This window comes from Vipera berus, assembly GCF_964194415.1.
Source record: "Vipera berus genome assembly, chromosome: 1".
Taxonomy (NCBI): Eukaryota; Metazoa; Chordata; class Lepidosauria; order Squamata; family Viperidae; genus Vipera; species Vipera berus.
Genome location: NC_138202.1, coordinates 284,869,253 through 284,883,400, shown reverse-complemented (window position 1 = coordinate 284,883,400; position 14,148 = coordinate 284,869,253). Strand labels below are relative to the sequence as shown.

Genomic DNA, 14,148 nt, shown 5'->3' with positions numbered 1-14,148 from the left:
GCAGGTGATCAAATGAAACAGCTTTGACAATCACCATTTCATTGATCAGTTTGTCAAAAATAGGCCTTAGCCAAGAGGCCATGCGATATTGGAAAATCCCTCACTTGGAGATGGAGATAGGCCAGATATCTGAACAAAACTAAACCGACAAGAGACAGAGACACCAAAACAAAGCAAAGGATCATCATGATTATCATTCACCTCACTTAATGGCCAAATGGAAGATTTTTCTCCCTCCAGCTCAAAAGATTAAGCACTGGATAGCATCAATTGTGGCAACTCTCCAGTGGCCTAGGTGGGTGAGCAAGTGGCAGCAGTAGTATCATCTAAGACCAGCAGCCAACCAGCACCAGCAAACACCATGAGAGACAACTTTATAGCTGAGATTGTTGCACAGGCCAGAAAAAGTGTATCATACCAAAGCTCTCCAGACAGTGATGAGGACACTAGCAAAATCTTACTAATCTTCGCTGGTAAAATGGCAGCAGAAGAACGATGGAATAGCAGATGTGAAAGTCTACTGAAGGTTGTATGAGCCCTGATAGACACAAGTCACTTTGTCAGAGCCAACACTGAACTAGTTCACTGGGAATAAAACTTGGACCTGAACAACCTTTCTGAAATGCTAACTTCTCAACAGTGCTAACTTCTTCCTTTAGTTCCATCTTTCCATCCAGTCAAAGAACACAAGTAATATTCAAATAATCCTTTAACTCTGCAGTGAGAGACAGAAATTATTATTTCCCTTTCTAAAACAAGGCTATTTATTTATTTCCCCATCTAAAAAGAAGGATACTTAGTGTTAGACCAGGGGTGTCAAACTGCCGGCCCGCGGGCCGGAGTGTCATGGAGAAACCGCGCCCATCCCATTGTCGGCAATGGGAAAAAGTTCCGATACATCGCGCGACGTCACGTGATGACGCAAGTTTGACATGTCTGTGTTAGACAGTGATTTGGGGCTATTTTGAAATGATGTATTTCTTTCTGTTCAAAATACTGCAAACCCAGGTATACAAAAATTGTAAAACATGCTGCATTTGTCAAACACAATTTCATAAACACAGACACATAAAAAGAAATTATAGTTACATGCTCTTTGAAGGCTGGTTTGTTTACACAATATTTCTAATTAAATTGGTTTTCCAGTTTACAATTTTGGTATCATCAAAGAACAGGACAGATGAAAGTGTTCCTATTTAATCAAAGGAGATCTTTTATTGAGAGTGCCAGTTTGGTCTAGTGGTTGCGGCACTAAGCTAGAAAGTAGAAGACGCTGGGTAACTTAGAGCCAGTCACTTTCTCTCAACCCAACCTTCCAAACAGAGTTACTGTTCGGGGGGAAATAGATGGAGGAAGGAGTACTGTGTATATTCACCACCTTATTTATAAAAATACATAATTAAAATAATAAAGGCAGGATAAAAATAACTTTTAAAAAATAAATAAAGATAATTGGCTGGTCACTCTTGCCTGCTAGATTCCAAATACATCACCACCACCCCTAACCACTACCCCCTCTGCCCAATCAAATTGTCACTATTATATAAATGCAGAACTTCTACTCCTAAACAATTAGTCTTTCAGTCTTTTTTCCCCCTCAGCAACAGTACTGCTTATTGAATGCACTTTCTACTCTCATGCCGGATTCTTCATAGACTAAGCCAGGGGTTTTCAAACTTGGCCCTTTTATGACTTGTGGACTTCAACTCCCAGAATTCCTCGGCCAGCATGCCTGGCTAAGGAATTCTGGGAGTTGAAGTCCACAAGTCATAAAAGGGCCAAGTTTGGAGACCCCTGGACTAAGCCAAGCAGGAGGAACTTTCTGCCTGGTTCCTCCAGCCCCAGAATAGCTCCTCTGTGTTACTTATTATTTATTTATTATTTAAATTTATATACCGCCCTATTCCCGTAGGACTCAGGGCAGTTTACAGGGAAAATTAAAAAACATAGCATACAAAAATTAAAATCAGTTAAAACTATTAATTAAATTCCAGTCCCTGAAATTAAAACTAAAACCCAATTAAATTAAATTAAATTAAAACCCCTCAGTCTGGGCCAAACAGCTCAAAGAGCCAAGTTTTCAAGGACATATCTGTTTGTTAATAAAATTTTATGTTGTCATTTTAAAATACTGAGCAAACAGTGATTCCTAATGACAAAGCTAAAAGCAAGAGTTTACTTCTTTACAGGATAGCACCATGATTCCTGTTTCATATTTTAACGAAAAGAGACCAAGAGGTTACTCTTGTGTTCCAGCAGTTTAGAAGTCCCTGTTTATTTTGTATTTATTATCAGATTTGTAATACATCTAAGCTCAAAGTCCCAAAGTAACAATCGAACCTTTTTTTTTTGGTCATAATCAGTTTGAGGCAAGTTCAATCTGGGTTAATTGAAGAATCGGAATGGAGGTAAAGAATGGTTTTCTCCCAGCACTGACCTATTAACATACTCTCCTAAATGTTTTTTTAAGGTTTCACTATTTTAGTTGATACTGTGATATTGTCTATGTTATTTCTGTAAAAAGCTGAGAGATACAAGACTACAATAGTTTTAAATATCTAATAAATACCAAGGTAGACTATACACCTCAGTATACTCAGCTGCAAGGTAATTATAGTACACTGTTTAATGCAGGGGTGTCAAACTGCTGGCCCGTGGGCTAGACGTGTCACCAGGAAACCGCACCCACCCCATTGCCGGCAATGGGAAAAAAGTTCCAATACGTAGTGCGATGTCATGTGATGTCATGAGTTTGATATGTCTGGTTTAATGTATTTAAGGTTAATAGTGGGAGAAAACTAACTTTAGCTGGTTTCTACCTTCTCTGTCCTCAGACTCTGCCTATTTTTCACCCAAATAACTGTAACTATTCTTAATAGATTGATAGTTGTATACAGTACTGTATAACAAAGCTTATTACTATTATCCTTTGAATTATATAGATCGTATAAAATGCACACAGAAGTTACATTGCCTTTAAGATAATTTCAACAATAAAGAACTTTCAATAAATTAAAAATGAGAAAAAATATAGATATCAGATTATTTTAAAAAGGGAAAAGTACCTCTGCACGTTGTTCAAACACTTCAGGATGATCTGGTGCCAGATTAATTACTCTGTTTAGTTCAAACAAAGCAAGCTCGGCATTTTTAATATCCTGGAAAATAATGAATATAAGCTTTGATATATTTATTTTAATTAAAGTGAAGTTAGGTTCAGAAGGTTTAGAATGAACAACCCCAAAAGCATCAAACTAACTGCTTTCATATGTAAGTTAATGAAAGGAGCTTTCTATACAACAAATATTAGCTCAATGATCTATTAAAATTGTTCTTTATGTTCATTCTCAACAACATTTTGGAGATGAAAGTAGTGTTGCTTCCAACTAAGTCTTTGATTACAAAATTGGAACTCCTGGGCTCACTGGGCCATTTCTAACAGAATGTCCTATATACTTTGAAATCAGAAGCTGAGGTGAATAATGATTTTGGTTTTGCTAAAAGAAAAAGAGTGCATAAAAATATGGCTGTTTCTACAGCAATGCCATGCCAGTTTCAAATTCAAGGCAGCAGAGGATGCCCCTCTTCACCAGGTCAAAAGACCATCTTTTCACACAGAGTTACAGAGCTGTAACCTGAAAGCATGCTGCATTTTCTTTTGGACTCCTAAAAAAATCACAAATGCAAATATTTTTGAAGTATTTTACAGTCTCCCTTTTTTTTCTAATTCATCCTACTTTATTTAAAGCCTTGATGTTAATTCAATATTGATCAACAGAGAGTACTTACCACATAAATTTGAAATTATACTGATTCAGGATTTATTTATTAAATTTACAACTGCTGTGATTCTGGGCAGCTTACAAAGTTATCAAAATCCAGACAAAAAAATACAAGCTTAACCAAAAAAATAATTAAAAACAAAATATTAAAACCATAAAAACATAATCTGCAGGAGAACACCATTCATTTTTCTAACAGTACAAGCACTTACCAGATTCCCCAACAAGATCACTGGATTCCCCAAGGCCAGATGACAAGGCCATTTCTCCAGGCTCTCCTGGAAAGCCAACAAAGTCAGGGCCGATCTTGCCTCAGGGGAATGCAATCTTGCAAAGTGCAATGAGGTTGTTCTAAATCTTGATCTTCAAAATTTAGATATCGGCCCAGGCCATTTACAAGCAAAACAAAAAAGAGGCTTTTCCCCAAGGATTTCAGCAGAACTGTCCCTCTTCTGGATCTGCTGCTGCATGTACGTTAAGTCATTTCATGCAGTGCTTCATAAAACCCTTGACTCTGAACTAAGTTGAGCCTGAAACACCGAGTTCCAAGTCTGAAATATCCATTGTGGCCAGACTTGCAGTGTTGCTGAGCAAAACAAGAGCTTAGCGTTTGGAACACTCCCAGAACAGTTGGAAATATCAGAATATTTCTAATAAGCACAGAATGATCCATTTCGAGCTTTCAAACATTTTGAATTCACAAAAGTTTACACACTTCCAAGAAAATGTACTGCAATTGTTGTCAGCTGCCTTAAATATATTAAATACTTACATCTTGCCTTTTCTTTCCATATGCTATCCCTTGCCCATAAATTGCACTGATGAGCTCTGGCTGTTCCTATGCTCCGCAAAGTAAAATAGACTTTAGACGACTGTTAGGCATATATTTTAGCACTAAATTCTATAATTAAGAAGTTTAACACAATCTAGGGAAAAAAGCCCCATGAAATCTCCACTTACAGGTTGATGCACATGGGTCCAGAACTACTTGCAGCTTTTGCTCATAGTGTTACAATTAGCTTTGCTTTCACAACAACTTATTTTCATAACTTTCCTGTGCTATTAACATAACAACATATAAGACAGTAATAAATTATTGCAGATATAGCTTTTAGTGATTTAAATGACCTTGTATTTCTTCTAGAAAACTCTGGTTACTGGACAAGATTATAGGTAATTCTCACTTAATGACTGTCCTGTTTAGTGACCATTCAGTTACAACAGTGTTGAAAAAGTAACTTTACAATAGGTCTTCATAGTTACAAGTGTCACAGTATCCCCACAATCATGTGATCAAGATTTAGGCACTTTATAACTGTCACAATGCCCCAGGATCACTTGACTGCCATTTGCGAGCTTCACAGCCAGCTTCCAGCAAAGTCAATGGAGAAGCCAGCAGTAAAACTGCAAGTCATACATGGTGTCTCACTTAACAGTCATGGGTGATCTGCTTAACCAGTGAAGTGGAAATGAGGTTGTAGGTCCATCATGATCACATGATGTCTCATTTAATAACACTGCTTAGCAACAGAGTTGTTGTCTCAGTTGTGGGCATTAAGCAAAGACTGCCTGTAATCTCAAATATTGTGCAATCAGCTGATCAAAGCTGTGTCACAGCTGATGAGGATTGTGATTTTCACTCCAGCAGTGACATTATATGCATGGATGTGTATATAACAAGCCATCATTTACCACTGCATGCCACCCTTGATACTCTAAATGGTTGTGTACTCCTAATGTCAGAAGCAACTGTACATTCATATATGACATTTTCCATGAGACCTAAACAAAAAGACTTTGTTCATTCCCTCCTAAATTTGAAATGCCTTGTAACTCCAAATAAATCTTCAAACTCCACTACAGAGGATTAGGTATAAATGTCACTGGATTTCACCCATAAAAAATATTTCCTATAATTTTCTTTGAGCCACGCTTTCTTCTCCTGAATACAAGCAATTCTAGCACATAATGTCTTTTGCCCAAATATGAGAATGTATTACAATTTTAAATGCTAATTCAATCCTAAAAGCCTCTGTTTTGCATATTAAATTTATATTACCCACTGTCACTTTTCCCCAAGGAAGGTGTGTTTGGGGAAACTCTTTTCTTTTACTAAAGATTAATAAAAACATGAAAAAGAAAAGTTACCTGAAGCATCGTTGAAAAATGTTGTATTGCTTCCTCATAAAAGCCATTGCCAATCAATACGTAAGCGATAGCTGTCAAAATGATAGTTTAGTTTATTAAATCAAGCTTCTGTAAAGTATACACTTGTCATATATAAGGATTGTTGAAAATCCCACAAGGAACTGAACTGTAAATCCTCAAAACCAGATCCTGAGGTGACCCAATTTCATGATCAAACACTGCTGTAGAAGAGTCAATAAATATACTAATCAAAGCAATAGTTATCTAAATGCTATCGTGTAAGTAAAATATCAATGTGTTGCTTGTGTAAGGTTTGCTACCAATTAATGAACCACATGGGATAATGATCTGCCTCATCTTCCTATAAAAGAGGTTCTTGGTCATTAAATGGAGAAAGAGAAAAAAGTAATTTTCACTCTTCTTTTATTCTGTTCCTCTTTGCAATCTCCATAAATCTGTTTCAAAAGGGTGGGCACCCTCTCAAACAACATGAAGGGGATACAGACAGATAATGTTTATATGAACCAAATCAAATCAAATCAAATCACTTTATTATGGTTTTCTGCCTTTACAGTAGGAAAAGAGAAACAGCAATTCATTATCAAGGAGAAAAGAAAACAATAAGAAAACCTGGTATGTAATAAAAATAATAATAATAAAGTTGGAAGGGACCTTGGAGGTCATCTAGTCCAACCCCCTGCTCAGGCAGGAAACCTTACACCATTTCAGGCAAATGGCTGTCCAGTCTCTTCTTAAAAACTTCCAGTGTTGGAGCATTCACCACTTCTGGAGGCAGGTTGTTCCACTGGTTAATTGTTCTAACTGTCAGGAAGTTTCTCCTTAGTTCTAGGTTGCTTCTGTCCTTGACTAGTTTCCATCCGTTGCTTCTTGTCCTGCTTTCAGGTGCTTTGGAGAATAGCTTGACTCCCTCTTCTTTGTGGCAGCCCCTGAGATATTGGAACACTGCTATCATGTCACCCCTCACCCTTCTCTTCATTAAACTACACATACCCAACTCCAGCAACCATTCCCTATATGTTTTAGCCTCCAGCCCCCTAATCATCTTTGTTGCTCTTCTCTGTACCCTTTCTAGAGTCTCGACATCTTTTTTACATCGTGGTGACCAAAACTGGATGCAGTATTCCAGGTGTGGCCTTACCAAGGCATTGTAAAGTGGTATTAGTACTTCACTTGATCTTGATTCTATCCTCTGTTAATGCAGCCTAGCACTGTGTTGGCTTTTTTGGCAGCTGCAGCACACTGCTGGCTCATATTGAAGTGATTGTCTATTAAGACTGCGAGATCCCTCTCACAGTTTGAGTGAGTGTAGTATTAGCATCCCTTAAAAAGTAAAAAACCTATAACTTTTATCAGTATGACCCTCAATTTTATAAATAATTAGGGAGATCAAAGCATATTTTGGGCCATTATAAAAAGGACACTGTACGAGGATAGGGGCAAGAGCTTCTATGTCCCTGGATCCATAAGAACAAAGTCTCTGTATACAATATAAGGAGTTCCACGAAATATTCCTGCAACAGTGCTGAAGGAAGGGGATCAAGGTAGGCTTTGAAAAGGGCCCATCTATATCTGCTTAGGGCTGTGATGGCGAACTATGGCACGCGTGCCACAGGTGGCATGCAGAGCCCTCTCTGTGGGCACACGCGCCATCGGCCCAGTCCTAGGCCTTCAGCTGGGTTTTATAAAACCTTTTCGCTTTAGGCCTCCGTCGCCGTGTGCAAAAAAAAAAAGGTTCACTCAATCAATAAATTTCAACTTCTCGCAGGAAAAAAAAAGATCTCGCAAAGTTGGAATTGATTGAACTTTTTAGTTCCACCCAGTCTGCCATTATCACCGCAGCCATGCACACCCCAATGGGCCACGCCCAGCCGGTACCTGACGATACGTAAGTGGGTTTTGGGTTGCAGTTTGGGCACTCGGTCTCTAAAAGGTTCGCCATCACTGGCTTAGGGTAAGATCATATAGATAACCTGAAGAAGAGTGATGTGGCTACCTAGCATTTGGGGAATAGAATTCAGGTGCACTGGTGATATTAGTTTGCAATCACTGTACCTAATTCTTACTTTTATTATTGATTTGGCAACTTCAAGGGTTAATTGGCCTAAATATTCAGAGGAGAGGCCAAAACTGCAAACTTCTTCCACACAGGTATGGTGTCAATGAGATTGGTAGCTATCTGACAACACCAGAAGCAACAGGCTTGTATGGTCAAACATGGTTCTGAACCCTGCGACTAGAATCCTGGTCCAGGCCTGAGCCTTAATCCTTGGCATTTTGGTTTCAAGTCTCAATCACTGCATTAGGGGTACATGTTGGGGTACTGAAAAACTTGTAAGGAAATTTGACTGCTTTCATAAGCCCTTAGATTTATAGATATGCCAAGTTGTATCCTATATAATAGTTTGGCAACTATTTTAGCCATAAATAGTTTGATTGATACTAAAATCCAATTTACCTCCTATTGCCTATAAAATTTTGTTTTTGCAGCTGCACTATTTTGGTCTGTAGAACTGGCATAATTTACTTATTAATTTCCTAAAGCCTGATATTTAAAACACCCGACTTGCTCGAATTCATGAGAATTGATTGTCCACTTATGCCTCTCTCCTTTGTTGGGAAAAAACCTAAAACCATATATTTTTTCATAGTTAACTAATTGTTCCTCATTACAGTAAGATGCCAAGGTTCTTAATGTCTGCTTCATGCCTACAGACGACAATGAGAGAACTGCATCTTCAGCATAGAGTAGAATTGGGAAATGTTTATCAGCTAATTTAAGCCCAGGGATATCAACTTTCTAAAAGGTTTACATCCTTACTGACAAGCTGAATAAAATCAGAAAAGCCCCCTTCTCAGTTATATCTTTCTCTAAGGCCAGTTTTATCTCAGATCTTATAAATTAGGAGTAAGAGACTATGCTCTATAAAGGATCTGCTCAAAATGTCCCAGAGTCTAATCCTTGAGATATTATCAAATGCTGTCCTGAAGTCAATGATGGCTGCATATAGATTCAAGTCAGAATCAACACTGTATATGTGTCTGCCAGATGTTGAAGCACTAGATCAGGGGTAGGCAACCTCGGCTCTTTTATGACTCATGGACTTCAACTCCCAGCTATGCTGACTCAGGAATTCTGGGAGTTGAAGTCCATGAGTCATAAAAGAGCCGAGGTTGCCTACCCCTGCACTAGACAATGGTCTATAGCAGATCATCCGTTGAAACCCTGCTTGCTCAGGGTTGATTATTCCCTCATCTATTACCCAGGTTTTAAGTTTGGTGAATAGATATCTGGCATATAGTTTTCTAATGATGCTCAGTAAACTAATAGGGCTATAATTAGCTGGGTCATTTTTACCACTCTTTTTATATAAGAGAACAATTATAGCTCCTCCTCCTCCTTAGTGTATGTATGAAAAGAAAGGACAATGCAGGGCCCGCCAAATGAATTGGATTCATTCATTAACGGGGGGGGGGGGAATAGAGTCACTCTCAGAGGCTTTACCACATTAAGCTGGTTAAGGAGATTGTTTTACTTCCTTGCATGTCCCTGGGGGGGGGGGGGCAAAGGGTCACTGCGGTACTGAGAATAAAAATACATCCATCACATAGGTGTTAAAGTGCAGATCACAATAAAAGGCTTGGAAGTGATATATCTAGGTATGACAGAAGATACAATGCAATTTTGTAATGCCATTACAGGAACCATTTGTTATAATATTCCAGAAAAGGTAGGTTTTTTTTCCTTTTTGGGCAGAACCTTATATTATTTTTTCTGCTCCTTTAAAATTTCGGTAGAATGTGGCAGATTGACCTTCAGAGAGGTGGCATACTATTCCAATAATACTGCTTTGCCAGCATTGCCTTTGCTACAAAAGGTTGGAACTTAGCTCTGAGATCAAGATACATATCAGATATTCTGCTGCCTTCTGAGATAGCTGTGTCTGAATGGGCCCCAAAATTACAGAGTGTTGAAAATTATGCACTGCCTTCCTCCCTCTGAGTTAAACCATTGGGCTATTTTATTTCCATCTGAATCTACAATTCAGGTCATTACATATAGAGGTCAAAATCACACCCTTTAACACAAAGCAGAATAAAATTGGAGAACTTATTTTACAGAGAAGAGATTAGAAAACTATTTGGAGTATGGCCTCATATAAGTTATGAGAACATCACTGTGATGAGGGAAGAAAAGGCTTATGAGATTTGTATGGAACAATATAGGCGCAAATTAGCCTTATTTCATGGAGTGCTCATACTACTGGCCCTTGGCATCCATTTCGATACAACATTGTTTAATAAATGTGATTAAATTCAGCAGGACACAAGATCGTGCTTCTAGCCTTTAAAACTGTTGTTTTAACCAGAGAAAATAAGTTAATATTTCATACTGAACTTTTGTCCCATGAACATATCCAGAAATGGATAGGAGGATTTCACTACTAGCTTGAGCTCATATTAAATCACACCTTTAGACATGGTTATCTATGGGGTGTGTTCATTGTTCCTTATTGCTCAGTTCACTTACAAAGGAAACTAATTTAGAAATTCATATTGCCTCTTACCTAATTCTTCATTTGTATAGTCATCATCTGTAGCAAATGGAATTTTTTTCCCTTTGGCAAGTATTTTTGCTTGGCTCTGAAAAAAAGTTTTATGCATTAAATTAACAACTCCAACCAAAGGTTATGGAACAATTCCAATGAAGTTATATTGGAAATTGTTTTCAGGATTCTTTATCCTGAACACAATGAACAAACTTACCAAAAGTTTTTCTGTAGTGCAAGAAAGCAGAGGTTCACAAGTTGAAGACCCCTGTAGTTCCCAATCTGAATCATGAAAGTGCAAAATTGATGAATCTAAAATGGAAATGTTATAACTGTTAATTAGTACATTCAACTTACAATATTAAGGGCAAGTTAAATAAAGAGAGTAGTGCTGTTTAGATATGGAAAGAACATTTCTATACCAATTGTTCCAATACTGAATGACGTCTTAATTGCAAGTTTATCACAATAGACTGGCTTCATGAAAGAACTAACTTACTACCATCCTCACACAGATCTTTAAAATATTCATTTCGATAATCACTCAGTTCACTTTTATTTAAATCGTTTGTCACTTTTATGTTTATTTTTTAAAATTTTATTCATTCCATAGTCTTCTTACTATACTTCAAACTACTTTATCTCCATCATGATACGGATTTTCTGTTTCTTTTAATCATAATTACATTCTTTGCAACTCTTTCATATACATTATTCAAACTATTTTTCTCATCCTCATTTTTGCAGCAATCTTATATGAGGGGGCAGGGTGGCCTAGTGGTTAAGATGCTGGGCTGTCCACCAGGTTGGAAGTTTGATACTCAAACATCATGCAATAGGGTGAGCTCCCATTCTTGTCCCAGCTCTGCCAACCTTGCAGTTCAAAAGCATGCAAATGCATATAAATATATACCAATTTGGTGGGAAGGTGAGAGGTAACAGCATTCCATGCGCCTCAGTATATACAGTCATGCTAGCTACATGACCACACGGAAGCATCTTCAGACAACGCTGGCTCCTTCAGCTAGAAAACAGAGATGAGCCCCATCCCCTAGTCTGGCGTGACTGAGCAGGGGAAACCTTTACCTTTTAAAATCTTACATGTTTCCCCTTCATAGCCTTCTCGACTTTATACTTCCAATTATTATTTTTTTCATATATCCAATTGCATTAAAATTCCAAACACTTCTGCAGCTCCCCATAATTTTGTTTGCTGCTCCAACTTCCGCATTCTTTTTCTTTAAGTCCATTCCATTCTTTTGGGAAGAGTAATCTAGTAATACTTTTTCATAAAGGCCCCGTTTTCTTTTCCTGCAATTGTTCCACTTTTTTTTCATTATTTTTCTTTTCTTCCAAAGATTCATTCTTGATGCTATAAAAAATGTTCTGTCCCACATTCAGATCCCACCACTGTGTCCCTCATAAATTATCGCTATCATAATCAAATATGCTTTAACTTTACATCCAGTCTTTTGCTATGTATATTTATGAATAAACATATGCTTAAATCTCATACAATATCCAGAACAGATTTTCTAAGTGATTCTCACTCATTATTTTAATTTATTCTATGATCACTGAATGGCCTGATCATTTTTTTCTGTTCTCCCTCATCCATCATCACACCTAACAAAATACCTTCTTCTTCTGATTACATTCACTCAGAATGGTGTACATTTAAAAAAAACTTATCTCTGGTTCTTCTGTTATCATTCATGGAGGAATAACATGCCACTAGCACCAGTCTAGCTCCATATTGAAGGGCAAAGTCAAGTAGAATCATATAAACTTCAAACTCCAGCCCATTCCTATTAATTAATTCACTGAGGTGCAGTCTCTAAATATTTTGCAGCTCTTCTCCTGAGCCTGTTGCAATCTGGACTGAACTGCCATTTAAGAAATATGCTACTAACAAGATATGCTCCCATTTGTTGACTGTTATGTATAGAGTTCCTCCCATTTCTTTCTCAACTGCTTCACAATTTCTCATACCTCACTGGTCTAGAGTAGCTAGCGAAAGGCCTAGGGAAGAATCTTAGGAGTCTGGTAAATAAACTAATAATAATAATAATAATAATAATAATAATAATAATAATAATAATAATAATAATAATAATAATAATAATAATAATAACGATGAAGTGCGTTAGTTAAATGGCTGTGAAAGTTGGACCATAAGAAAGGCTGAGCACCAAAGAATTGAGGCCTTTGAACTATGGTGCTGGAGAAGACTCCTGCGAGTCCCTTGGAGGGGTGTCATCACCAATATGTAAATATATTGAGGGATCCCAAACAACTAACCAAACTGGGAGAGGACATTTAAAGCCAGGGTAAATAAAATCAGTCTTGAAATGATCAAGATCAGTTCAAGCATCGCACTACAAAAGGTGGTGTTAGCAGCCAGCCTACAATTGTTTTTATCTTCCTGATTTAGGCAAGATTTCATCATAGCAGCCTAATCATCTCTTTTGAAGAAGCTACTACCACCACTTCCTTCAAAAAGATATTTCAGACTTCTTAAGACTCAACAGCCAATCTTTTCTCTCTTTACTCTCTCAAATCCAAGGAAGGGCTAATGTCAAGCCAAATTTAACTAACCATCTTGTCTTCATCAAGCCTACTAACCAAAACTCATCCCACCCAACGGACCAAGATAGCAAAATCCATTAACTGGCTTGCCTAAAGCTGTTGTCATGGGTGCAGCCCCACTCATCTTCAAATGTCCTGCAACAGGGTCACCTCATCCTTATAAGGGTGGAACTCCCTCACCAGACAAGATGGCATTTCAGCCCCTAGGACAGAGGTAGGCAACTTGCTGGCTCAGGAATTCTGGGAGTTACCCAAAGTCCACGAGTCATAAAAGAGCCAAGGTTGCCTACCCCTGCCCTAGGGAAAAAATATGTAGCCTGGAAGAACCTGTTCAGATGTCTCCAAGAGCTCCTGTTGGGATTCCAGCCCTTCTTCAGATATCAGGCAGCCCACATTTTTTCAATCTTGGCAACTTTTAAGAGGTGTAGACTTCAACTCCCAGAATTCCCCAGCCAGCACCAAAATTTCTGGGAGCTGAAATGCACAAACCTTTAAATCACCACGTTTGGGAAAAAAAAACACCGATGGGACTCATTCCCTGACTGCTGAACCTTCGGCCGAAACGATGCACTCCACTCGCCATTCTTGCAGTCGAAACCGGCCCAGGTCACCCTACGACTCTTCCCACCAGAAACTGCCCGGTCTCTCCGGTTCCTTCTTTCTACCTCGTTACTCACCGCCGTCTCCGGCAATTGCCGCGTATTGCTCCCCATCCCAATCAGCCTCCCAAAAGCCCGGGCAGCAACTACTCCCTTGCTGGTGGCGCAGAGGTAAGGAGGGATACTGCTCGGCCAGAACCAGCACCGGCTGGAAAACCGCCAGCAGCGTCCAAAAGAGCTTCAGCGCCGCCACGCTCGGCCAGCAGCCGCGACTACCACAAGCAGGTGCCATCTTCCTACCACGCCTGCGCAGATTATTCTACCTTTTTTTTTTTGCGTTTCCCTCCCTCAGAGTCCCGGCAACTAGTGGGCGAGCGAGTTACTTTCTGGGAATTGTAGTTCTGTGCCCAGAATTCCGCTGGGCTGTGTATCGAGCGCAAAACTACGAATGCCGAGATGCTC

General features: G+C 38.6%; 1 protein-coding gene across 5 annotated transcripts in view; it reads right to left on the bottom strand.

Moving 5' to 3' along the window:
* Window positions 1-13,979, bottom strand: part of TTC13 (tetratricopeptide repeat domain 13) — a 33,929-nt gene extending 19,950 nt beyond the window's left edge. For 3 of the 5 annotated variants that reach the window (XR_014024570.1, XM_081313385.1, XM_081313386.1), the window contains exons 1-6: window positions 13,765-13,979; window positions 10,716-10,810; window positions 10,517-10,592; window positions 5,931-6,001; window positions 4,555-4,620; window positions 3,066-3,158 (exon numbers count right to left, since the gene is read on the bottom strand). Coding sequence is in view for 4 of the 5 variants with exons in the window: in XM_081313385.1 (XP_081169511.1) it covers window positions 3,066-3,158; window positions 4,555-4,620; window positions 5,931-6,001; window positions 10,517-10,592; window positions 10,716-10,810; window positions 13,765-13,978 (615 nt within the window). In the remaining variant the exon portion in view is untranslated. Of the gene's footprint in view, window positions 1-3,065; window positions 3,159-4,554; window positions 4,621-5,930; window positions 6,002-10,516; window positions 10,593-10,715; window positions 10,811-11,584; window positions 12,393-13,752 lie in introns of those variants that run through there. The other 2 variants (XM_081313388.1, XM_081313387.1) reach the window with 2 other exon arrangements.
* Between the last annotated feature and the right edge of the window lie 169 nt (window positions 13,980-14,148).